Genomic DNA, 23,810 nt, shown 5'->3' with positions numbered 1-23,810 from the left:
AGTAATATGGCAATTTAGGAAATAAGAATTCAAAACTAAGTAACATCTATAAATAATGTGAAATTAGAATCCATCAATTTGGATTTTTTATTTTCTAATTAGCGTCTATGTCACTGTTGCTTAATTTTTGACAAACAACTTCGTTAGGCTAAAACTACATTCAATTTGTTAAAACGTGACTAAATTAATAATTTTTAAAGAATTGATCAAAATAGTAAAATTTTGCTAAAGTTTATATTGTTTAGGTTATTACGTCATTCCAAATATAATGGGTATTTGAATCCAGAACCAGGAGAAGTGATAAAAGATTTGCATAATTGGTTCTGTCATAATTTTATAGATATGACAATATCATCGATGAAATAAACCTAAAGCTAGCAAGTGGTATGAACGAATTATTTGGCCAAGGCACAATCGAGCATCCGCGGCATCAGGAATCAACCTTTTGTGCTTCTTCCCGGAGACAGGAGAGGTTTGTTTGTATCTCTTTGCGTAGTCTAAGTTCAATTAGGTGAACAGGCAGCCAGAGCTTAGGCTTTACATCAAGAAAATATGAAAGAGTCGTTTCAAATTCTTGACCAAGCTGCGAGATATCACTTTCTTTAGATCTCTGTTTAATAACCTGCATCATCCATCTCTCAAGTCAGTTGTTTGTTTGTTTGTTTATTTAATATTTTCTTTTCTTTAGTAAAAAGGACCAACAATATATATTTATATATATCTTTTTTAACAATATATGGTACTTGAAGAACAGTTCCACAAACAGCAACACGATACGTATCAATATTAACATCACATAAAGTAGAGAAACTGTAATCATAATAAATTAGATTTCAAGAATTAGTCCAAGAAATCCTTAATTAAAATTACTTGAAACAAAACCCAACTATAAATTTCACATTTCAAACTGCAGAAACTGGACAAACATTAGTTATGAAACCTCACTTCTTACCTGTTCAACGGACCACTTTCCTTCAAAAGATTGAAAGTCGCCTTCAATCATTTTAAATTCTACATCACGCTTTTTCCCGGACGCAAAACTCTCAATATCTTTCTCAAAACAATCTAATATAATTTTTGACTTAAACTTCATTCCCAGCAGCAAATTTTGTTGCGCCATCTGTTTAATTAGAAGACAAAAAAGAATTATCAACATTACAGGTAAATTTAACTTCAAAAGTCTTGAACTTAACAAAATGAAACTACAGTCTAAAACAGAAGAATGCCTGATAAATACGAGTGAAGTTGTCTTTCTTGTCAATTATTTTGCTAGAGAGAAGGCTAGGAACGATATCTGCTAATTGCTCATAATCAGTTATTAAATTCCAAACAGTTTCCAGACTGGCATTTATAGCAATTCTGGACCGAACACTCCTTGAATTACTCCCAAGCTTCTTCACCTCAATAAATACACCACCTTCACTGCCATAATCGGAAGCATCACCTTCAAAATAAGTAACCATCAGTATAGTATCACCAGCAAAATAATACAACTTATTTTCTATAACAGAAGAAAAATAATCAGATGTTAGAGTTTCTTAAAACCTTGAGCCATGATAGCAAGCTATGACATGCAGTATCAGAAACCTTCAAGATCCCAGTTCCTGCTGGTTTCTATGCAGATATACCGCCTCTATTACCTTTTGTGAATTTATAGACTAAAAGTTCTTAATTATGGAAGAGACAAGCTTTCATTGTGGAAGCTAGCTACTGTTCTAGGAGTCCTTGGTTGTCTCCTCAGTTGTTCCTTTTCGTTTAATCCTTAATTTATTGCACTGCCGACCATAACGAGTTGTCATATCCTGTGCCAGGTTGATAACTCATTGTGGACCTGGGCATTTAAAATAATTCTTTTTAAAGAAAATAAATTCCATGTATTTATTGTCTTTAATTTTTAACTTTTTAATTTTGCTTTTTTCGGTCCTTCCACGTATAATTTTTTTCTTCTTTTGTCCCCTTCTCTTATTAATTTTAATACCCTTTTTTATTTTCTATTATACAATTTATTAATATACTTTTTAATTTTATTTTATATTTTTAGTATATTTTATATTTTTATTACAACATTGAATTTTTTTTTTTTGTAATATATTTTACAGTCTCGAAAATACAAATTTGTACATTAAAAGTAACATTTTTATTAATTATAACTATAAATTTATCACTCATATATCTAAAATTCATAAATCATAATTCATAAATTCATAAATTAAAAAAATATATTCATATATTATGCATCTTTATTTTAAATGAATCTACATTTTAGATTTCATGAGACAATATTTAATGGCCATACATGTTGTTTATAATTATATTCAACAAAGAATTTCTAATAAATCTATATTGTATTGCAAATAAACCTCCAATTTATATATAATAAACTTACAACTTGTTATATATGAATATATGTGATAATATACATCTAATATCATACAAAAGATAAATATAATATTTTATAAAAAATAAAATTATATTTAAAAAACATTTAAAGAGTTGCCCATAAATATAAAAACTTATAAATAAAAATTATTTTATGCAAAAAGATATTACCCATAAATATAAAAATTATTGTTGGAAGGATTAAACAAGTACAAAAACTCAATTAGTAATATAATTCTCTAATTGTAATTATTTTTCGAATATTGAATAATAAGAAATAAAATAAAATATAATTTTAATTATAAGTATTACAGACATAAAAAGAAGTAAAAAAAAAAAAAAACGTGACTCGAAAATACAGTCGGTCTCTCATTGCATGTCTTGTTTTGAAACAGGCACTTTGATTTAGTGTTCAACTATTTTATACAAGCAATTTGTTTGTTATTATATTTATGTTTTTTATTACTGGATCTATATACTAGCAGCAAATCCAATTTTTTTTAATATATATTAATCTTTTATAAGGAGTTAAATTTAATATTTTAAAATATAAAATAAAAAATACTTAAGGAATGACAATAAAATTGGAAGCAAAACGAATGGAATGGAATTTTGATGGAATCAAGCTCAATTTAACTTAATTTGGCAAAAGAGCTCGAGTTTAATTGGAGCTGATATTTTCAAGCTTGAGTTTGACTCGTTTCAAAATTATTGAACTCACGAGTAATTCAAGCTCAATATGTAAATAGCTTGTTTATTATATTAAACTAGCTAAGTTTGAATTTGACTCGTTAAATAGTTAAATAATAAAAAAAATTGAGCTTATTGAATATTTTTTAATATTAATTATTATTATATATGTACATTATATTAGTTAATATAAATAAATATATTTATAATATATATATATATATATATATATATATATATATATATATATATATATATAATTTAAATTTAAGAATACAATTAACTCAAGTGGAGCTTGAGTCATTAAATGAGTGAGGAGCTCATAAACAAATTTATTCACGAGCTAACTCGTGAGCCTATTCGCGAGATTTCTAAAGAAATTGAACTCAAATTTGAGCTCCTGTGCAGGCTCACGAGCTAATATACAAGGGACTCGTGAGTTAACAGAACAAATTTTATCAAGTTCGAAATTGATTCGATAAAATTATCAAGCTCAAAATTAAATTTAAGTTTGATTCAATTAACTTAATAAATAATCTCAAACGAATTTTTTATCGAGTCAAGCTCTGAGTAACTCACGACATATTTAAATCATTTTCAACTCTAAAAATGGGTTAGGTACCTACCCATTAAGAGTAATGAGAAGCCAAATCTGTCTAAAATATAAATGCCTAAATGTCAATTCCAAATTGAATTTGTGCTATCGATATATTATTTGAATTTATCTAAACTCGGTATATATATATATATATATATATATATATATTAAATAGATAATAAAAAGGAGAACCTAGCATCCCCTAATTTAATTCCATATTGATGAGTATCAATATTAAACTTAAACCCATGGAAACTCAATTATATAAATTATTTATATACATCCTGATGGGATCATGAATCTGAAAGTACCCGATTTATTGCCATCCCAGTGGCACCATGTTCAATGTCCAGCTTTTACTATTTTATTTTTTTCTTTTGAAACTTTTTTTTTTTTTTTTTTGTTATATAAAGCTGGGAATTCCATTTAAGAGAAATTGAGGCTGAATCCGAAAATACATTGCCAAACTTGAGGTGTTCCTCCATCTAAACTCAATGCTCATTGGGCAAGTGATTGTGCAACCTTATTATATTGTCTACTGACATAAGAAAAAACAGCAACATCAGAATTAGTAGCAACAAATCAACTGATTTGGGGCCAGACCAGTTTTTCTTGAATTTCAAGGTACGATCACATTAATGCAATCCGACTCAACATGGACCTATCGAAAGCAGCATTTCCAAGCAAATTGCAAGACATAAAAAAATTGCTCCTGCCTCGCATATCTCAATATCTGTGGAATCAAAAAATGTTTTATCAGATATGGCCATCACGCTGATAATAACTCCCAAACTATCTACAACCATTTGTCACTGAAGTCATCAGTATATTGTTCTTGTAAGTATATGATATCGCTTTCCAACACTGAATTCGTGGGGCAGATCAACGTGGGGAGCAGTTGTCCTCGAGTGAGTCTACGGCATGTCTAGTGTAACGACTTGACCAAGTGAAGCTGCCATGCTCAAGTAAATCTTACAAAAGTAACCCAATTTACAGTATTTTGCAGTTTTATAATACAAATCTGAGAAATATTCAAGAACAGATGACTTAATGATTGACAAGAATTTGGGAACAACTTCTCCTACATTTCTGGTTTTGATAGGTGGCTCATTAAGTCACATGCAATTATCCATTCCCCATTTGATTTCATTTTTTTTTTTTAAATATTAAAAGTATTTACAGTTCTACATTAAGACTTTAAACAGCAGTTAAATTTATTTGTTCAACTATTTATACAGTCTATACATATTATTTAGTGATGGCCTACCCATATTAGCTAGTTGTGGTTAAGCTATTCTATCCATACAAACTGCAATCACTACAATCCTTGGTTGCACCCTTTATTCCTGTCCAATTTTTATTTTCTTCTGAACTTGGATTTTATCACTGAAAGGAGCCCTGTTGTTCTTAAAAAATTAGAACAGAGAAAAATAATAGAAAACAGAAAAACGGAAGGAATATGAGCAGCCGAGCGATTTTTATTGCAGATAACTTAAGACTTAAAGGAACTAAAACAAACTTTGACAGATTCCAAAGACACGTTTTCAACAAGCCAAAAGAGACCTCGCTATAGAAGAGAACCTATTCTGCACCCAGTTTACACGGATATTCGTAAGGACATAATTTGCAACCCAATCAGCTCTTACATTTTCCAATATTTGCAGCCGACAGTTGCCTACATACAACTCCCAGCTACCGTTGATTAGCAATCTGGTTGTTTGCTTCATTCTACATGAAAATTTAAGAGAGTTTGTTTTCCGGAATATACATCAAAATAGTCGTGCTTTTAAATCATGCAAAGGTCTCATCAAGGAGGGAGCACTGCGATTGAAAATTGCTTTCACACCAGAATTCTAGAAATGAAGATCCTGGAGTCCAGAACACACAGATGCCTCAGCTCAACATGTATATATATATATATATATATATATATATATATACGTAACTATTCCTACTTAATGGACAAACTCTAGATCATAAATTGGAAATGTGAGTCATTTCCTCTTACTTTCCTTCCTTCTATCTATTTCAATATAATGGGTATTTGAATCCAGTACCAATGGAAGTGATAGAGAATTTGCATAATTTGTTCTATTAAACCTAAAGCAAGTCCTACAAACGAATTATTTGGCCAAGTCACTATAGAGCATGGACGGTATCGGGAATCATTTTTTGTGCTTTTTCCCCGGATACGCAGGTACGTTTGGAACTGCTTCTTTCCGTTGATACATTATGAAGGGCCAGCTACTTCTCTAGCGGGCCGTGACAACTATCACTGTCATCTGTATATTGAACATGTGTATATACGAGGGTTTTCTAATTTTTTTCAGTCTTGTATATATAAAATTTTAATATATTTAAATTTTTCAATTTTCATTCACTTTTTTAGATTGAGATATAAATATCAGTAAATCACATGCCTCAGCACAGCATCTGTCTACAGCAGCATCGTTCCTGCTTAACGGACTACCTATTATCATAATATTTTTATTTCTTCTCCTCTTTATTTCAAAAACAAACGGGTCGAGCCAAATACCATGGGAAATGATAGGAAGTTTGAATGATTTTCTCCAACATGATTTACATGACAATAGGGTCGATGAAATAAACCCCAGGCAAGTGAGTAATATATGTGTGTGATATGTTTGACCAATACCCTATAAAGCAGGCACAGTTTTGTGAATCATCTTTTGTGCTTCTTCTCGGATACACAAGAGATTTGTCTGCATCTCCTCGCAGAGTCGGCCTTCGACTAGGTGAACAGGAAGCCAGGGCTTAGGCTTTACATCAACCAAATATGAAAGTATTGTTTCATATTCTTGACCAACCGAGGTATCACTTCCTGTAGATCTTTGTTTAGTCACCTGCACCATCTCTCCAAGTCATTTGCTTGTTCATTTATTTTATTTTTAGTTCAACGGAACAAATATATGATACTTGAAAACTGGGAGGAAAGTTCCATAAAGAGTAACACGGAATCAGTAGCTTATTAACATCAGATTAGAGAAACTATAATCATAATAATTTAGATTTCAATCGCAGTAAGTCTTAAAAATGTTTGAAATAAAATCGAACTATTAATTTTGCAAAATGCAGAAACTGAAAAACCCATTACCAATAGATTCTTGACTCTCACCTCTTCAATAGACCATTTTCCTTGGAAAGATTTGAAATCGCCTTCAGTCATTTTAAACTCAATATCACGTTTTCTTCCAGCAGCTTGAGCCTCAATGTCTTTCTCAAAACAATCCAATACCATTTTTGATTTAAATTTCATCCCCAATGGTAAATCTTGTTCTGCCATCTGTTTACTTAAAAAATATATTTCAATATTAACTTAATAAGAAGAAACTAAAATTTAAAAAGAATACCTGATAAACACGAGTGAAGTTGTCTTTCTTGTCGATTATTTTGCAAACGGTAAGCCCAGGAACGACATCCGCAAATTTCTCATAATCAGTCATTAGGTTCCAAACAGTTTCAAAACTGGCATTTATCACAATTCTGGATTGAACGCTCCTTGAATTACTTCCGAGCTTTTTTACCTCAATAAATACACCGTCCTCACTAACATAATTGGCCGTATCACCTACAAAACAAGCAACCATCAGTATCACCATCAAGACAGTAAAACTTATTTTCTGTAAAAGGAAACAAATACTCAGATAAATAATATATAGAGTATGTTAATACCTTGAGCCATGATAGCTAGTTAAATGCAGTATAAGAAACCTTCAAGATCCCAGTTCTTCCTACATATATACCAACTTCTTATTATACTCTTTCTTAATTTATAGAGCTCTAAACAGGTATTAAAGTTCTTAATCATGGAAGAGAAAGTCTTCATTATGGACACCAGCTACTATGCTAGGAGTTATTAGTTGTCTACTGATTTATTCATTTTTGTTTAATCCTTAAATTATTGCGATAGCATCTTGTGCATGGCACGTCTATTGTAATGCCTACCCACTGCCAACCCTAAGTGCACGGCACTTCCAATGTAATGGCTTCACTCAGTCAAGCTACCAGGCCCCTGCAAAGATTGCAAATCTTTCTAAAAGATTTAAACAATACAAGCATTACTGACTTCCCAGGTTTATCTACAAAAAGATGGCAATAATTGGAAACAACTTTTTCGTGCATTTCTGGTTCTGTTAGGTGGCTTAATAAGTCAAACACGTTTAGAGAGTTTATTATATTATAAGCAATTTAATTTAGTATTTAGCTATTTTATAGCCTATATATATATATATACATATTCTTTATCAGTGGTCATATACTAACAACATCTCTAAGAGATTCCATCTATATGTTAATTTTCTTTTACAAATAGTTATATAAGGGTATAATAATTGATTTTTAAGTATAAAATCTGATTTTTTGTATTTAGAGAGTCAAACTTTCTTTTTTGTTTTGATTTTAATTAATATTTATGTATTTTATTAATTAATATTTCTAGTTTTGTATTCTTATTATTGAAGTAAAAATTACTAATATTCACAAAAAAATATAAAAAAGTGTTCATTGAATTTAACTAATTTTTTATATTTAAATATTAATTCCTTCAGTTCTGTCCACAATCTCATTCACACTTCCCTCAACGATCTCTATCTATCCACTGCACTTAAAGTACAAGTCCAGATAACAGCAGCAAATCAAGTAGATAACGCTCTCTCTGCGACTCTACATCATCAAAGTAAAATGTACTTTTAAAAATGTTCTAAACTATTATGTTAATTAGAAATATACTTGTACAATTATTGATTAGTTTATTATATAAGTTTTTAGTTTAAAATATCTTATTCTAATAAAATTATTACATTATAAAAAATAATCTTATATATAGTTATTAATTTATTTTAATAGCACTTAATATTATCATTTTACTCATATAACTTTAAAATTTAATAGTTATAAAAAAAATAACTAGAAAGGTCATAATAGATTTATTATAAATTAGTGTCATTATGTAATCATTAATTTTTTATTTTATTTAGTTACCATTAAATTTTAATAAATATTTAATAATATCATCTTATTTATTTATGCTAATATGTAATTATTGATAATTTTGCAAATTAAATTTTTAAATTTAAGATAAGTTATTTTAATTATAAATATATTATATTATAAGAAAATAATTGTATTTAGTTATATTTTAGTTTTATAAGTACTTAATATTACCATTTTACTTTGATAATTTTAAAATTTAAAATGGTCATAAAAAAAAAGTAGATATATATAATAAATTAGTGACATTATATAATCACTAATTTTTAATTATATTTAGTTATTATTTTATTTTAATAAATATTTAATTATATCATTTTATTTAATTAATATCTAATATTGAAATACATTTAATATTATTATTTTACTTGATTAATATTTAATATTATAATAAACTATTATATAATTATATAAAAGCCGTATATATTATAATTGGCAATTACATAAAAGCCATATATATTATAATTTATAATTATATAAAACCACATATAAATTTTTATTTATTAAAATATGAGCACGTCAACAGACTTAAAAATAATGCGTAGACAATGATTCTAACATAAATTGTTCAATTTAGTCCTCGGTCATTCTGAAAAATTCCCGAGTAGTCTCAATTGTCGATTTTCGGACGGAGTCGATGTCATCTGAAAGCTGGTGATGAAGGGAGTTCATCCATGAATTCAGAGCAGCCATAACTTCGCCGGAGATGGCCAGAAAAGTCCAAAAATCCAATTGCCTATACAAACTTTTCTTTGCCAGAAATCTCTTCTCCGGCCACCATTATCATGGCTGCTACCCCTATATGAAAGCCCAATCTCAGACAAGATGATCACCACTAAAATCGGTGGTTGTAGTTGCCGAAAATGCTAGAAATAACGTCAAGAAATTGTTATCCTTTCTCGCTATTTTCTGCCGTCCACCGCTGCTGTCGCCACCTTCAAGCTCGCCGTCGCCTCCTCTTCCTCCAACCAGCTTCCCCGCCTCTCAAACCAACTCCTCCACCATCTGCCATTAAAAGCAGCCTAGCTCTCTCTCTCCTCCTTTTTTCTTTTTTTCCTTCTTCTTCGACCCATATCTATATTTAATCCCCCTTTTTATCGTTTTAATATATTTGGTCTTGGTTAATTGTTATTTAGTCCTTAAGCTTATATAAATTATTTCAATTAAATTCTTAATCACTATTTTTTGGCCAAATTAAAATTACTAAAAATGTAAAGTTACTTATTTACCCTCTTTTAATCTTCTTAATATATTTGGTCTGGGTTAATTTTTGTTTAGTCCTTAAGCTTATATAAGTTATCTCAATTAAATCCTTAATCACTACTTTTCGATCAAATTAAAATTACTAAAAATATAAAGTTATTTATTTACTCTTGCCTTTAATGATGAAACTACTAAAATACCCCTATTACACAATTATTTACAAAAATACCAATCATAAAAATTTTCATTTTAACTCTATTACTAATTCTATTATACTTTTAGCCATTATCTCAAATATAAATTTCAATTTAATCATAATACTAAATTAACTTAATTAATCAATTTGTTTACTATTTTCAATTAAATCCAATACCATCTTGCTAATTAAAATTTATCTTTTTCTAAATAATTTTTTCAAGAAAATATTTTTATAGCTTTCAATTATAATATTTAAATTTATATATTCATACTGAGAAAATTTTGAGTGTGACATTGATAAAGAAATAATTTATCCTTTATAAATTACTTATCTAATTTTCTATTTAATCAAACTAATTTAATAAAGATTAATAAATATTTTTATTTTAATCCAATATTAAGATTCTCTTTAAATTTAAGATTCGATAATGATCTCTTATAGTCCATCCAAAGTTTCTAAAATACAATTTGTTACTTCACTTTAATTTCACACAAAAATTAACTAATTTATTATTATTATTTTTAAACCTCTAGTTTGAGATTATTATTATTATTATTCTTTAGATACGAGTGTTACAATTGTAATTGTCTCTTTTCACTGTCATTATTAAGAAAAAAACAGTAAGAACATTGTATCAATATTTATCTTTTTATTGTATTTTATTTAAATATCAATATATATTTTTTAATTTAAATAATTTAATATAAAAAATGAATATTTTTTTATTTTTATTCTGTCCATTCTCTTTCTATGGAGTGTGTAACTCACTCTCTTAGTTTTGTAAAAATTAGGATTAATTTGAGCTAAATATATAAAAATTTATCTAAAAATTTAGAAAGTAACTAAATTGAATCCCAGCAATGAAATTAGTGGCCAAATTGATTAATATTCCTAGGATCATGTATCAGAAACTACCCAATTTATTGCCACCGCAGTTGTACCATCTTCGATGGCTCTTACAATTTCTTCTCAATTTTGCATTTTGAATCTCATCACTTTATTTTTATTTTTATTTTTGGATCCCAGAATATTTTATTATTTTTATTTTTATAAATATAGATACATTAAAATCCATTTAAATACGGTTTAAATTTTTTTAGAAAGAGTCATGTAATTTTAAATTTTTTTATAATTTCATAATAACCGTCTTAAAATATTCGTATATCTACATAGTAATAATATATGCATACTTATAAAGTAATTTAATAAACTAAATTTATTATTTGTTACTACATCTCTGAACTTGCTAATACAAATAACCCTTTGTTGAAGTGTAAAATTTTTTGAACTTATGCCTGTCTCTTAATATGTAATAATTTTTTGAAATTAAATTATTTTTTTATATGTTTCATTAATTAATTATATTAAAATAGTATACACTTTATTATTTTTACAAATAAAAATAATTAAATTAAAATAAGAATTTCAAAGACCACATCTTATAACCATTATAGTATTAAAATTAGTTTGGTAACAATTATGACTCTGGAGAAAATTTGGAGGAATAGCTCCATTGGTACTAAAATTTTAATTTATATTTCTAATTAGTATCAATTTTTATATTTTAATACTAGAACTTTAATTTCCATTATAGATAATGATTTTTAAAAATACATCAATTTTTTTAGCAGAACTCTGCATCACGATTCTACTCACTATTCACGTAATGCTTCACTTTGGCTAAATTATCCTGTTGGTACTAAAGTTTACCCAAACAACATCTGCATCATAATTCTGCTCAATAGACAAACAATGGATCATAAAGAGGGAATCAGCATCATTTCCTCGTATTTTTCTTTCTTCTATCTATGCTAACGACAATAGGTATTTGAGCCCGATACTACGGGAAGTGATGAAAAACATGCATTATTTGTCATATAATGAGTTATATGACAATATGGACGACGAAATAAATCTAAAGCAAGCCGTATGATTGAATTATTTGGCCAAGTCTCTGTTAAGCCTCCTCGGTATCAGGAATCATCTTTTGTGCTTCTTCTCGGATACACAAGAGGTTTGTTTGAATCTCTTTGCAGAGTCTACCTTCAACTAGGTGAACAGGCAGCCAGAGCTTAGGTTTTACATCAACAAAATATGAAAGAGTTGTTTCAAATTGTTGACCAAGTGAGATATCACTTTCTTCAGATCTTGGTTTAATAACCTGCATCATCACTCAAGACATTTCTCTTTAAATTTTCATCATAACACAGTACGCTAAAAGAGCAACGCAATATCAACAGCTTATATACATAGACTGCAACAGTTTATGTATGCATAGGGTGTTCTGGGAAGTTTTCACAAGCAACGGCACATTCACCTAACACAATTATGGCATATAAAATATTTAAAACATTTTAAAGTGGTGAAAATTGTTGAAGGTCATAGAGATCCACCCATGTGTTGAATAACCAAAGAGCAGAATATTATTGTAAAATTGTTCAAAAGAAGCATTGTACATATATAAATGAAGCCAATACAAGATTATGCCATAGAAAAGTTAAAACAAGATTTGAATGCATTTATGTGAGACGGAAGATAAATAAACAAGATAATTGTTCAATATTGAGAATATTATGATGAGGAGCCATATCACATGTCTCAGCCAATAACAACAGAGAATAGTAAAATGCATGTATGTACATGGAGAGCAAACACAAATACAGACAAGGAAGACCAAGAAGAATAATGAGCAATGCCCAAGCCACAAATTGTTGACAGTTGACAGCAGATGTACACCCATAAATGTGAATCTAAAAGAAAATTTAAGTAAATCAGGGAACTAAGAGCCATTTAATTGAGTTGAGCATGAGATAAGAAATCTATGAACTTAGGATCCAAAGTTCATGTCTACTTGCAACTTAAGAAATTGATACTGCATCTAACTAGGATGTGTCTCTATAACATGATAATGTGTCTAGCAATTGTTCTCTTCATCTCTTAAAAAATTTGTTAATTGCTCTCTCCGTCTGCAACGCATCATCAATACTGGCTAGAACGCTATGGTTGCAAATATAAATGTCAGTATATCTGCAGTAGGACAATAGATCTTAGATCAGTCATTTCAGGTGTAAATATAAATGCATATATATTCCACCCTTTTCCTGTTTCCTTACAACATGGAGCTTTGGACAAATATATTTCAGATTTGTCCTGATAAGCTAGTAAAAGATCTGAAATTGCAAGCTTATCTTTACAACACCTATAGGTATCACAGCAAAGTTTCGGAAAGTAAACTGATATTATGAGCTTCCATGTTATTCCAACTAAAGAAAAACATGGTATCCAATTCAGGCAAATAAATAACGGAAGTCTAAGATATTTTGGAAGAGCCAAATCCAAGTCCTAATATGAAGCAAATTCAAATGTGATAGTTTCGAGTACTAGCCCAAGAAGCTTAAAATATTTTTCAAATTATTCTCACTCACCTGTTCAATAGACCATTTTCCTTCAAAAAACTGGAAGTCACCTTCAGTCATCTTAAATTCAATATCACGCTTTTTCCCAGAGACAAAAGTCTCAAGTTCTTTCTCAAAACAATCCAAAATCGCCTTAGCATTAAATTTCAGCCCCAAGGGCAAATTTTGCTGCCCAATCTGTTTAAATTTAGAAAGCAACGATATAAATAGATGAAATCTTCCAAAAGCTGTACTTATAGCATATATTAATTTAAATTCTAGTGAAATTGAAGTGGAAACAGAAGCATTACCTGGTAAAGTCGAGCGTAATTATCTTTCTTGTCAATTAATTTGCTAACAGCAAGGCCAGGGATAAAATCAGCCAATTTCTCATAATCAGTCAATATATTCCAAATAGTATCGAGGCTGGCGTTTATAGCAATTTTGGACCGAATTTTCCTAGAATTCCTTCCAGCCTTGTTTATCTGAATTAGCACACCATTTTCGCCTAAAGAGTCAGACTCCTCGCCTACAAAAGAGTAACCATCATCGTCTTCGAAATCATCATCATCAAATGAAATGGAATCAGAATTGGAACAGTGAGGACTGGGCCTGGAGTGAGAAAGAAGGTATTGTAGAGAAGTATGAGAGCTGAGGTTAATTAATTTACAAGGGAAAAGTGAGGGATTGATGAAACAAGTGGAAGAAGGCTGAAGCAGAAAACAAGGATAAGAAGAATAGCAGTTAACTGACACTGTAAAGGCGCGCATTATTTCGCATAACCCATCGCAGATAACAACCCCACATTTCTTTCTTTCTTTGCTCCGCCACTTTCTGGGGCTCAACAGAATTTGGCAGCCGGATAAGACATAGGTACGGTCGGATTGGGCTGCTCTGTTAATTAATAGGCTGGGCCTGTATTTGGTTTCGACCTCTGAGTATAGTCCATTCACTCTTTTTGCATTTGACCTTTAATCTTAATATTATGTATAATATCAATTTTTAATTTTTAGAAATTATTGAATTATTATACTAGTGATATTGCAATATATTTAAATACTGATTAATATAGTATTTTTTAACTAAATAATATTTTTACTCTAAAAGAATAGCATATAATTAATATGTCAACTAATAAGAGATTTTCCTAACTAAACGATGATAATATACTAATTATGTTTTTAATAGTTTATATAAATATAATTAACTAATTAAAATCTTTCATTTTATATATATATATATTGGCATTTCTTGTTTATCCAGCACTCACTGTGAATACCTCGAGTAGTTACTGTGAGCTGCTTAGACAACAATCTAATCAGAAAACACAACAACTATGAAAGAAGAAAGAAAGTAATCAATCAACGTAAAGGTAACTAAAGAAACAAAAAGTAAAACAGAGGCATGAAAAATATTGAAGGAACTAAAGAAAAGGGCTACTGAAATACCTGGAGACATGATACATATGAGCACTTATGAGTACCAGAAACCTTTTAAGATCCCAGGTTTTGCTGGTTACGAAAACTCTATTTTCTCTTTGTTTGGTGTTGCTGCTAAGTCTATATGGAGATCCGCGAAGGTATAAAAAATTCTTTAAATCTTAAAGAGAAAAGTCTGTCATTACTTGTTGTCTATTTTGATTTGTTCAGTGATAATTTTACTGTAAGCGAGAATGGCAAGTCAGCTGTACGCCTGAACAGAGTCCAGCTACCAGGCTTATATAAGGCTAGCAAAACATACGTTACATTATTTCTTTACATAGATTAATATGGAAAAGCTGGCTATAATAGTAATTCTCGCAGACAAATTATTAACAGGGACAACTTTTCGTGCAGATCTGGTCTGTTAGGTGCCTAATTAATTCAAATGCAATTACCTATCGCCAGCAATTATTTCTTAAAAGATTTTATTATCACATATTTAAATGTCTAAGGACTCAATTTAGTTTATTAATTTAACTATTAAACTATATTCTATTCACTGCTGTTGAGCTTTATTAATTAATATCTCATTTCTTCAGCCATTCTGTTTGCGCATCATCATTACATTAAATTATTTTATTCTTTTAGGCAGAATCAAATAATGTTGACTAAACTATATCATGGACCAGGCTAAGAGATATGTTTAACTGTGATAAGTTCGAAATTTTGCTGCCGTCAATGAAAGATAATCAATTATTCCATTCACTAATATAGCTTAGGATTGTAAGCAAAAACCTCAGCAACTCTTTAACATTTACAATATGGATGCCAATGAAGAGGTTGAGCTGGTGATAGTTGGAGGTGGAATTTGTGGCCTAGCTACTGCTCTTGCTCTTCACAGGTCTATCTTTCTTGTCAAATCATGATCTTTCGATCTTCAATATTAAGACAAATTAGTGTTCTTCTTTAGCAGGAAGGGTATAAGAAGTGTGGTGTTAGAAAGATCAGAAACTCTGCGCGCAGCGGGAGCTGGTATTGCTGTCCTTACCAATGGTTGGCGAGCACTTGATGAGCTAGGTGTTGGTTCCAAGATCAGACCAACTGCACTTCCTCTTCAGCGGTACCATCCTATTCTTATCGCGCCTATAGTCATGATTGAGTTAAATTGTTGTAAAAGCCTGAGAACGTGATTCCATATACTTGTTCTTGAATAGGGTATGGGATATAGACCTTGACAGGGGCAAGCAAAGACAAGCACCGGTCTCGTAAGTTATTTTTAAAGGAAATAAACTAGTCCAATGGCTATTTTCATGTTACTGTTTTAACTTTTGACAGGATAGGGGAAGCTCGCTGTGTAAAACGAAGTGATCTAATCGAAGCTCTAGCAGATGATCTTCCATTGGGAACTATACGCTTCGGATGTGATATACTTTCTGTGAATTTGGACCCAGAAATTTCTTTTCCAATTCTGCAGCTAAGCAATGGGAGTTCGATTAAGGCCAAGGTATATTACTGCACAGTGCAGTGTAATAGTTAATTATTTATAATTTACTATTCATTTTGTTTTTTATGTTAATTTAGGCTCTAATCGGATGTGATGGAGCAAACTCAGTTGTTTCGGATTTTCTTGAGCTAAAGCCGAAAAAGTTATTCTCTTTATGTGCTGTGAGAGGATTTACACATTATCCGAATGGTCATGGATTGGCTCCTGAATTGATTCGAATGGTTAAAGGCAACGTTCTGTGTGGAAGAGTCCCTGTTGATGATAATCTGGTCTTCTGGTTCATAATTCAGAACTTCTTTCCCAAGGGTACATACATTAATCTTGACCTTAATCACATCATCTACAAGAAGAAATTCAATATTGACTCATCTCAATTTTGTGTATTTAACAGATACAAATATCCCCAAAGATCCAGAGCTCATGAGGCAGTTCTCATTAGAATCAACCAAAGACTTCCCAACAGAAAGACTAGAGATGGTAAAGAATTGTGAAGTCACTTCACTGTCTCTTACACACCTGAGGTATCGCACACCATGGGAAATATATCTAGGGAAGTTCCGGCGAGGAACTGCGACGGTAGCAGGAGATGCCATGCATATAATGGGTCCATTCATTGGACAAGGGGGCTCGGCAGCCATTGAAGACGCAGTTGTACTAGCTAGATGTTTGTCGGCAAAGATGCAAGAAGTTGGTCAGCTAAAAAGTTCAAGCCATATAATGTCGCAAAAAATTGGAGAAGCATTTGACGACTATGTGAAAGAAAGGAGGATGAGATTGGTATGGCTATCAACACAGACTTATCTTTATGGTTCACTGCTGCAGAATTCCTCAAGGCTTGTGAAAGTTTCGATTGCTGTTGCCATGATTGTTTTATTTGGAAACCCAATATATCATACCAGGTATGATTGTGGTCCTCTGTGATCAACAATTTCATCCTTACAAAGCTTACATCTAGGCTTCGTTAATAATTAGCTGGTCTGATAGGTTATTCAATAATGTTTTCATTGAGGTGCTTGCGGGTTTTTTCTATTAATAATGAAGCTTCAATCTTTTCGTCAAGATATTGATAAACTTCTCTAAACAGATGTTGGGTTTGAGAATACAGAGCTCAAATAAAGATCTATAATTTCGATAAATGTCAATACATTTAGCATTTCTACTTATAATACTTTCGTGATTTATTTATGAAGACTTAGTATATATTTTCATTTATACAGTAAACTAATAAATGATTGACATATATTTATTAGTTTTAAATAATAAAATATATTTCAATTATTTAATATCAAAATATAAAATATTTATTTATACATATCATTCTCTTATTAATTATTGTATACATGATACTTTGTAATATTATACAGAAACAATTCACTATCAACAACACTTAGACATTGAAGACTTTGGTAATATTTGGATATGTTAACATAAAATCTCTATTTTCTTTCTAAGACATTCTTTTTCTTCTTTCTTTTTCTTTTTTCTTTTAAATTTTTTTTCTTAATCTTTGGTCTATGCAATTTAACCGAACAATTAAATTTTAGAAAGTCTTTTATGCCACTTATAACATGACATATGCCTATGCGACATAATGAAAGTTTATGTAAATTTTTCATATTATCATCTCGATTTTAATATAAAAATTAATTATTCAATATTAAAATATAAAATATACATGTATGTCATTTTTTTTATTAGTTATGATATATATATAAAGTCAATACAAGAATTTTTCTAACTTGAATCTACATTCTTTTATCTAAAAACTCACCATCTTCTTGTACAAGCTGAAATGTGTCTTTCTATTTACTGTACCCCCTTTCAACCTAGATTTGCCTTATCATTTGCTTCACCAATGGTTCATTTCAAATAAAAGAAAACCTCAACTGTCAACAATTTAATCAAACTTCAACCTAAAAAATATTTAAGAAAATCGAGGCAGAGTCCATTTTACATTTCATATCTAATGGTTATTATCTCCCCATATTTGAAAAAGTGAGATACCATCTATATTAAAAAAATATAAAAGATATCCATATATTTTTTTTAATTTTTTAAAATTTATGATAAACTCTTTTCATTTTTATTGTGTTGAAATATAAAAAAAATATGATTTTTCAACTTTTTTAAAATTGTGATTTTGTTTTTCTTCTATTATTTTTAGATAAAATAACCGCATTATATATTTAAAAAATTTAAAAATAATATTTTTTAAAGTTTACACATAAAAATAATTCACAGAGTAAAATTAAGATCTTTTATTAATTAATTTTAGAATATTTTTAAAAAATTACTCTATATAATTTGACCATTATTCTATCAGGCATGATATGGGCATTTATCCAAAGGCCCACGCGTCGAGCCCAAGAAATGAGTTGGCCAAGTGGCGGATAATTTTAAGATGTTTAATCGGAGAAAACGATGCCCACTATAAAAGGCCCTTTTCCTGCTTCATTTCTCCTCATTTTCTTTCCCTGATATCTTTCAGGTTTCATCACCAGTCTTATCTTTAACTTTTAAAACACAGAGGTTGGTCAAATACATAGTTGAGGAGGCAGTTTTCAATTTCTCAGCAAAAATGGCCTCCACATTCTCTCTGCAAACGGTGCCTGCTCCTCGCCTTGTCTTCAAGGTCAGTCTTCTCTCTCTGTTATGACCTGCTACATAATACGCCTATTTCTCAATTTGTTCCAAACCAAAATTTATGCTCTATTTCATGTTTACAAATTAAATTGTGTGCTTATGGCAGGGTACTGATGGTCAAGATGTTAAAAATCTGAGTAGGACATGTATGATATCAGCTATGAGAAGTTCTGCTTCTGGTACTTTAAGCTTTGCTGGAAGAGCATTGACATCAAGATCTCGCTATTCATTAAGTTTTCCCATCACACAGCTTTCCAAAGCCCCTTCTGTTAAGCACCAGAGGATGGCATGCATCAAGGCTATGGCAAATGTAACTTCTTTTGTCAATCTTATTGCTTTTGCCATTTTGTTCATTGTAATATTTAAGTGCTGTCACAAGCAGATTTTAATTTACTTGATTTATGTCTAGGCTAAGTTGAATTGGTTGTTAAAATTGAAAGAGTTTATATTGCTGTAGAATATGGAAATGGCTATTTCTTTTTGTTAACTACTGAACTAGATTTCAAATCTTTAAAACTAGCAACGGAATTTTGCCATACAATTAAGAGGGAACTCATAGTCTTATCAGGTGACCCGACATTAGAAAGGCTTAAACTAATTGTTACTTCACTTTCAATCCTAAGTTCTATGTTTGCTTCCTCAATAGAGATGCAAATGAATCTAGTATTGACATGAACAAGCAAATAATTATTTTCCCCTTTTCTTTAGATTTTAAATTAAGTTCTTTATTCGGATTACCTATTGAAATTGCAGCCACTATCTCCTGTTTTTGGAATTGAATATAGTGGTAATATTCTAATTTCTATAAAATACTGCCGATTTGGTATTGGTGCACATGGTCGTCTTCTGTGTCTTACTGTCTTCTATAATCTTATTGTATCAGGACCTTGAGGTACAAGCAAAAGTGACAACCAAGGTCTTTTTTGATGTTGACATTGGAGGTGAACCTGCAGGTAGAATTGTGATGGGCCTTTTTGGAGATGTTGTCCCAAAAACAGCTGAGAACTTCCGCGCGTTGTGCACAGGCAGGCTTCTGACAAATAGCCTATCCATGTTATCAAACATGACTTAGTATTTGCTATATCATCTTGTGAATTGCAATCTATCACATGCAGGTGACAAAGGATATGGTTACAAAGGCTGCTCCTTCCACCGTATTATTAAAGATTTCATGATCCAGGGAGGAGACTTCACAGAAGGAGATGTAAGCTCTCTATTTCTTTCTCTGGCCTGAGACATGCTGCTGTGTAAGCAAAAGATTGATTTTACTGAGTAGAAAACTTTGTATTAACTAACTGCAGGGAACTGGAGGAGTTAGCATATTTGGTTCTAGCTTTGAAGATGAGAGCTTTGATTGTGAGTATTGCTAGAGTCTAAATAACTGTAATGAAGTTCTTTTAGTTGAGTTCACACTACGTTATTGTTTTCCTCTCTCATGCCTAGCACTGTACTGATATATTGGAGCCATTATCTGCAGTGAAGCACGTTGGACCTGGAGTACTGAGCATGGCTAATGCAGGTCCTAATACCAATGGGAGCCAATTTTTCATTTGTACAGTAAAGGTGACGTCTCTGCTGCATTTTTGTTATTTTGTTTTAGTATGTATCAAATTTCACCCTGTCCTTTACTGGATATCTACGGCCAAATAACATCATTGTTTAATGCTTTCATTGATTTTGAATTATGCTATTTGAAACCTAGATGAAATTCTTCATTAGGTCAAGCTGATTGCTTTTTAAGTGAAGTTTCTTGATGCTCTTAATTTGTCTATTGTAGACTCCTTGGTTGGACAACCGGCATGTTGTGTTTGGGCAGGTCATTGATGGAATGGATGTTGTCCGGAAGCTTGAATCTGTAGAGACAAGTAGGTCAGATTACCCTAGGAAACCATGCAGGATTATCAATTGCGGTGAGCTACCACTGGATGGTTGATCTATCTGCGTGTAAATATTCCACTTAACTGGACTACAATTTTTCTACATCATGCATCCCAAATTTTGAAAGATCTACGACCCTCTTGTAGGACACCATGCATGTGAAATTTTATCCATTTTAGCTGAGATAAATTAGACCATTGCGTTGTAAACTCATGATAGAAGTGCATGTACTACTGTTATGCAGACATAAAATTTGTAAACTATCATTTCAAGGAGGTCTTTCTTTAATTCATAAATGGTTACAATATCTTCTTTGTCTTTAGCACCACCAGCTCCAAGGTTGGCATTATGTTATAGACGGTTTTACATGACCTTATACATTACACTGAGCTCTAACTCTTATGGTTAGATTTATTACGGGTTGAATATGATGGCTTTAAATATACTATCATCTTTCCCTCCACCTGTGGCCTTTAGTTTACAGATCCTTTAGTACCAGGATTGTTTTGTATGCATAAGTTTGTGAAATAAGGAGAAAGCTAAGCAAGGACAAGAGCTTCAACTGCACTAGCACTAGACGGGATAACTTGTTCCAGATGCTCTCCTTCGCCCTCCCATATTTCAGGTATTGCTTCTTTGATATTGTGGATGCTACTCAAGACATGGTCTGCACCTGGTACTAGGACTGAGCTCCCAACCTGCCATCACCATCTAGCCATGTTAATGTAGGACCAAAATTTGTTCGTTAGTATGTTTATTTGTTAAGTGGCCCTGTGTTTGACTACATGCTCTTTGTTCTCTAAGGCATCAAGAATTTATTAGGTATTTTATACTTTTGGCTATGAGAGAAAGCAGAAGTTGTAGCTTACAATTACTGTGTGAAGTCCTGCAGCTTTCCCACTTGCAATGTTTCTAACACTATCATCAAAGAAGATCTGACGAGGAAAAAATAGAAACAATAACACTATCATTTCTTTCCCTAAGTGCTTAAACTAAATAGAGAGATGCTGCTTAGCGTTAATTGGGTTTAAATAAGTCTCAAAACTTTACTGTTCTCTTGGGGTCAACATCTGCAATTCGAATAGCTGCTTCCATGGCCTCCAGAGAAGGTTTACATAGGATTCGAGGCTTGGAGTTAGTGTCAGCATCATCAAGGTCACTGTGCTGAGGTTCACCGCTTGCAAGAACTTCATCATCATCTAATGCATCCATGTAATTAGCAGTTCCAAGAGGAGGATTAAGAGTTTCAAAGCATATGATGCCTTCGAAACAATCTTCCAACCCCAGCCTTTGCAGAACTTCAGCAGCATGTGCCTTGTCAGCATTAGTAAAGATCTGAAAACACCAAAATTTTATTTCAGATTCTGTAAAAATGTTGTCTACTATCTATAATACTTTGATTAAACACTTACATTTTATTTTAACTGAAAGCGTGGAATTAGAAAGTAACATACTATTTTTCTCTGTGGCATGGAAAGCAGAAGGTTTCTTAATACAGGATCAGGCTTCAGTTTTTCATAGGGCAATCTTCCATGAGCAAAAGCATGGAATTCATCGTCATCGAATTCATAACCAATTGCCTGAATTTCAGAACTGAGACAGGTTAGATTCCATAAGAATAACAACAATAAATAAAACGAAATAAAAAGCAGAACGAATTTTAATTGAATAATCACAGAATGATGTTTGACCTTCAGACCGGCCATTGTTGTTCCATACTCCCTGTATAATTCCAGGCACATCCTTGGTACTTCACTTTCTTCAATATTCAAGTGGTGCAGCATGAACTCTGCAATCAAAATACCTCAATCCCATTACTAAACTAATCCAAATTGCATACGGATGTAAGTATTGCCATTACCAGCATGATTGCTGTTTATGGTCTAACCTTCAATGTTCTTGCGGCAAGCCAAGTTGAGACCTGAGCTCATGGGATACAAAGTATCATCCATATCTGGAAAGCATAAAAAGAAAACAAAAACAATAATCCATAAGAATTTGCTGCCTCTTTTTATGTATAGTTCCAAGATCTTTCAGATAACCAAAATAACTAGCTTAAACAAATCTATTATAACATATACCAAAAAGCAAGCACTCGTATTTGAGTTCATTGGCCCTCCGTTCAGCTTCCATATCCAAATAGGTAGCTGCAACAAGGATGTATTATAAGACAATAAAATTTTCCAAACTTACAGAAAACTTATGATGGTAACAAACTATGAAGAAGAACCAATAAACGCAAAAAAAATATAGTCAAGACCTAATGAACCCATCAAGAACTGCATTGGAAGGGCAAAGGCCAAAATGCTCGAGACTGTGCTGATACTAGTATGGGTACTACAGGTAGTGGCATCCAAATTTCAACGTAATAGCATGTCTAATTGATTGTATGACATATAAATTGCGAACCCATCGATATTAACCACATAAATATTAAAATATATAAGTCCTAATGTGTTGTATGGAGAACACATTATTAGACCATATTTAAACACATACCTCCAAATAGTAGAATGAGTACAACAGCTCTAATGCATAGTCCAATTGGAGCTCACTAAGACTATTTATATAAGTTGAAAGATGACCCACCGCATTAGTATATAGAAAGAATGAGCCATGAGATGACATTTAATATATGCTGAGGTGGTGAGCATATTTCTTCTCTCCTTTAGTATAATTCTGATTTGTGTATGTTATCTTTTCTTCTTGCTTTCTGTTACCGGTCATTTTCTTTGATTTTTTGTAGTTGCTGGAAATGAGACTTGCCAGATGCTTACCCACTTTAGCATTTTTGTTAACGATATTGTGTTTCTGGTTCCACATTATATATATATATATATATGAAACAATAGTAATAAAGTTTGGAAGAATCATGATGGTCCAATGCATG

At 31.2% G+C, this 23,810-nt stretch overlaps 6 protein-coding genes across 8 annotated transcripts; 2 read left to right on the top strand and 4 right to left on the bottom strand.

Annotated features, from left to right (window-relative positions):
• Positions 1 to 298: 298 nt before the first annotated feature.
• On the bottom strand, positions 299 to 1,743 carry LOC112533699. The gene is made up of 4 exons (XM_048370477.1): positions 1,546 to 1,743; positions 1,227 to 1,444; positions 953 to 1,120; positions 299 to 622 (listed from the first exon to the last, which is right to left on the bottom strand). The coding sequence occupies exons 1-4, from the start codon at positions 1,553 to 1,555 to the stop codon at positions 431 to 433; spliced, it is 588 nt and encodes a 195-aa protein (XP_048226434.1). The 5' UTR covers positions 1,556 to 1,743; the 3' UTR covers positions 299 to 430.
• Positions 1,744 to 6,140: 4,397 nt separating this feature from the next.
• On the bottom strand, positions 6,141 to 7,538 carry LOC8270824. The gene is made up of 4 exons (XM_002515107.4): positions 7,361 to 7,538; positions 7,039 to 7,256; positions 6,804 to 6,971; positions 6,141 to 6,531 (listed from the first exon to the last, which is right to left on the bottom strand). The coding sequence occupies exons 1-4, from the start codon at positions 7,368 to 7,370 to the stop codon at positions 6,325 to 6,327; spliced, it is 603 nt and encodes a 200-aa protein (XP_002515153.2). The 5' UTR covers positions 7,371 to 7,538; the 3' UTR covers positions 6,141 to 6,324.
• Positions 7,539 to 11,784: 4,246 nt separating this feature from the next.
• LOC8270826 lies at positions 11,785 to 15,144 on the bottom strand. Of its 2 annotated transcripts, XM_025156696.2 has the most exons (4): positions 14,923 to 15,144; positions 13,786 to 14,003; positions 13,505 to 13,672; positions 11,785 to 12,240 (listed from the first exon to the last, which is right to left on the bottom strand). In XM_025156696.2, exons 1-4 carry the CDS (start codon positions 14,930 to 14,932, stop codon positions 12,037 to 12,039), a joined length of 600 nt encoding a protein of 199 aa, XP_025012464.1. In that variant the 5' UTR covers positions 14,933 to 15,144; the 3' UTR covers positions 11,785 to 12,036. The 2 variants fall into 2 exon arrangements, with proteins under 2 accessions (XP_025012464.1, XP_002515154.1); XM_002515108.4 differs by lacking the exon at positions 14,923 to 15,144 and having other exon boundaries at positions 13,786 to 14,328.
• A 447-nt stretch (positions 15,145 to 15,591) lies between these two features.
• Positions 15,592 to 17,458, top strand: LOC8270828 (monooxygenase 1). The gene is made up of 6 exons (XM_048374095.1): positions 15,592 to 15,796; positions 15,869 to 16,015; positions 16,110 to 16,160; positions 16,231 to 16,399; positions 16,477 to 16,705; positions 16,791 to 17,458. Exons 1-6 carry the CDS (start codon positions 15,717 to 15,719, stop codon positions 17,318 to 17,320), a joined length of 1,206 nt encoding a protein of 401 aa, XP_048230052.1. The 5' UTR covers positions 15,592 to 15,716; the 3' UTR covers positions 17,321 to 17,458.
• A 1,400-nt stretch (positions 17,459 to 18,858) lies between these two features.
• Positions 18,859 to 21,227, top strand: LOC8270829 (peptidyl-prolyl cis-trans isomerase). Its single transcript, XM_002515111.4, has 7 exons — positions 18,859 to 19,031; positions 19,149 to 19,352; positions 19,926 to 20,067; positions 20,158 to 20,246; positions 20,344 to 20,398; positions 20,520 to 20,605; positions 20,820 to 21,227. The coding sequence occupies exons 1-7, from the start codon at positions 18,978 to 18,980 to the stop codon at positions 20,973 to 20,975; spliced, it is 786 nt and encodes a 261-aa protein (XP_002515157.3). The 5' UTR covers positions 18,859 to 18,977; the 3' UTR covers positions 20,976 to 21,227.
• LOC8270830 (uncharacterized protein C24B11.05) lies at positions 21,173 to 23,540 on the bottom strand. Of its 2 annotated transcripts, none has more exons than XM_015716888.3 (8): positions 23,420 to 23,540; positions 23,002 to 23,067; positions 22,809 to 22,874; positions 22,612 to 22,709; positions 22,375 to 22,500; positions 21,971 to 22,255; positions 21,790 to 21,855; positions 21,173 to 21,618 (listed from the first exon to the last, which is right to left on the bottom strand). In XM_015716888.3, exons 2-8 carry the CDS (start codon positions 23,051 to 23,053, stop codon positions 21,460 to 21,462), a joined length of 852 nt encoding a protein of 283 aa, XP_015572374.1. In that variant the 5' UTR covers positions 23,054 to 23,067; positions 23,420 to 23,540; the 3' UTR covers positions 21,173 to 21,459. The 2 variants fall into 2 exon arrangements, with proteins under 2 accessions (XP_015572374.1, XP_002515158.2); XM_002515112.3 differs by lacking the exon at positions 23,420 to 23,540 and adding an exon at positions 23,181 to 23,376.
• Positions 23,541 to 23,810: the final 270 nt, after the last annotated feature.

This window comes from Ricinus communis, chromosome 1 (genome assembly GCF_019578655.1).
Source record: "Ricinus communis isolate WT05 ecotype wild-type chromosome 1, ASM1957865v1, whole genome shotgun sequence".
Classification (NCBI taxonomy): Eukaryota; Viridiplantae; Streptophyta; class Magnoliopsida; order Malpighiales; family Euphorbiaceae; genus Ricinus; species Ricinus communis.
This window is presented reverse-complemented; position numbering and strand designations above follow the sequence as displayed.

Excerpts from the sequence above, each read along its gene's own strand:
- LOC112533699 (XM_048370477.1), bottom strand. Across the intron at positions 1,121-1,226 it reads ACTTCACTCGTATTTATCAG|ATGGCGCAACAAAATTTGCT; the intron begins GCATTCTTCTGT and ends CTAATTAAACAG. Across the intron at positions 623-952 it reads GAAAGTGGTCCGTTGAACAG|GTTATTAAACAGAGATCTAA; the intron begins GTAAGAAGTGAG and ends TGGATGATGCAG.
- LOC8270824 (XM_002515107.4), bottom strand. Across the intron at positions 6,972-7,038 it reads ACTTCACTCGTGTTTATCAG|ATGGCAGAACAAGATTTACC; the intron begins GTATTCTTTTTA and ends TTAAGTAAACAG. Across the intron at positions 6,532-6,803 it reads GAAAATGGTCTATTGAAGAG|GTGACTAAACAAAGATCTAC; the intron begins GTGAGAGTCAAG and ends GAGATGGTGCAG.
- LOC8270826 (XM_002515108.4), bottom strand. The coding sequence starts at position 14,244 with ATGCGCGCCTTTACAGTGTCAGTTAACTGCTATTCTTCTTATCCTTGT. Across the intron at positions 13,673-13,785 it reads ATTACGCTCGACTTTACCAG|ATTGGGCAGCAAAATTTGCC; the intron begins GTAATGCTTCTG and ends AAATTTAAACAG. Across the intron at positions 12,241-13,504 it reads GAAAATGGTCTATTGAACAG|GTTATTAAACCAAGATCTGA; the intron begins GTGAGTGAGAAT and ends GTGATGATGCAG.
- LOC8270828 (XM_048374095.1), top strand. The coding sequence starts at position 15,717 with ATGGATGCCAATGAAGAGGTTGAGCTGGTGATAGTTGGAGGTGGAATT. Across the intron at positions 16,016-16,109 it reads ACTGCACTTCCTCTTCAGCG|GGTATGGGATATAGACCTTG; the intron begins GTACCATCCTAT and ends GTTCTTGAATAG. Across the intron at positions 16,706-16,790 it reads TCAGAACTTCTTTCCCAAGG|ATACAAATATCCCCAAAGAT; the intron begins GTACATACATTA and ends TGTATTTAACAG.
- LOC8270829 (XM_002515111.4), top strand. The coding sequence starts at position 18,978 with ATGGCCTCCACATTCTCTCTGCAAACGGTGCCTGCTCCTCGCCTTGTC. Across the intron at positions 20,399-20,519 it reads TGAAGATGAGAGCTTTGATT|TGAAGCACGTTGGACCTGGA; the intron begins GTGAGTATTGCT and ends CATTATCTGCAG. Across the intron at positions 20,606-20,819 it reads TTTTCATTTGTACAGTAAAG|ACTCCTTGGTTGGACAACCG; the intron begins GTGACGTCTCTG and ends TGTCTATTGTAG.
- LOC8270830 (XM_002515112.3), bottom strand. The coding sequence starts at position 23,205 with ATGCAGTTCTTGATGGGTTCATTAG. Across the intron at positions 22,501-22,611 it reads CAACAATGGCCGGTCTGAAG|GCAATTGGTTATGAATTCGA; the intron begins GTCAAACATCAT and ends TCTGAAATTCAG. Across the intron at positions 21,856-21,970 it reads ATGTTGACCCCAAGAGAACA|ATCTTCTTTGATGATAGTGT; the intron begins GTAAAGTTTTGA and ends TTTCCTCGTCAG.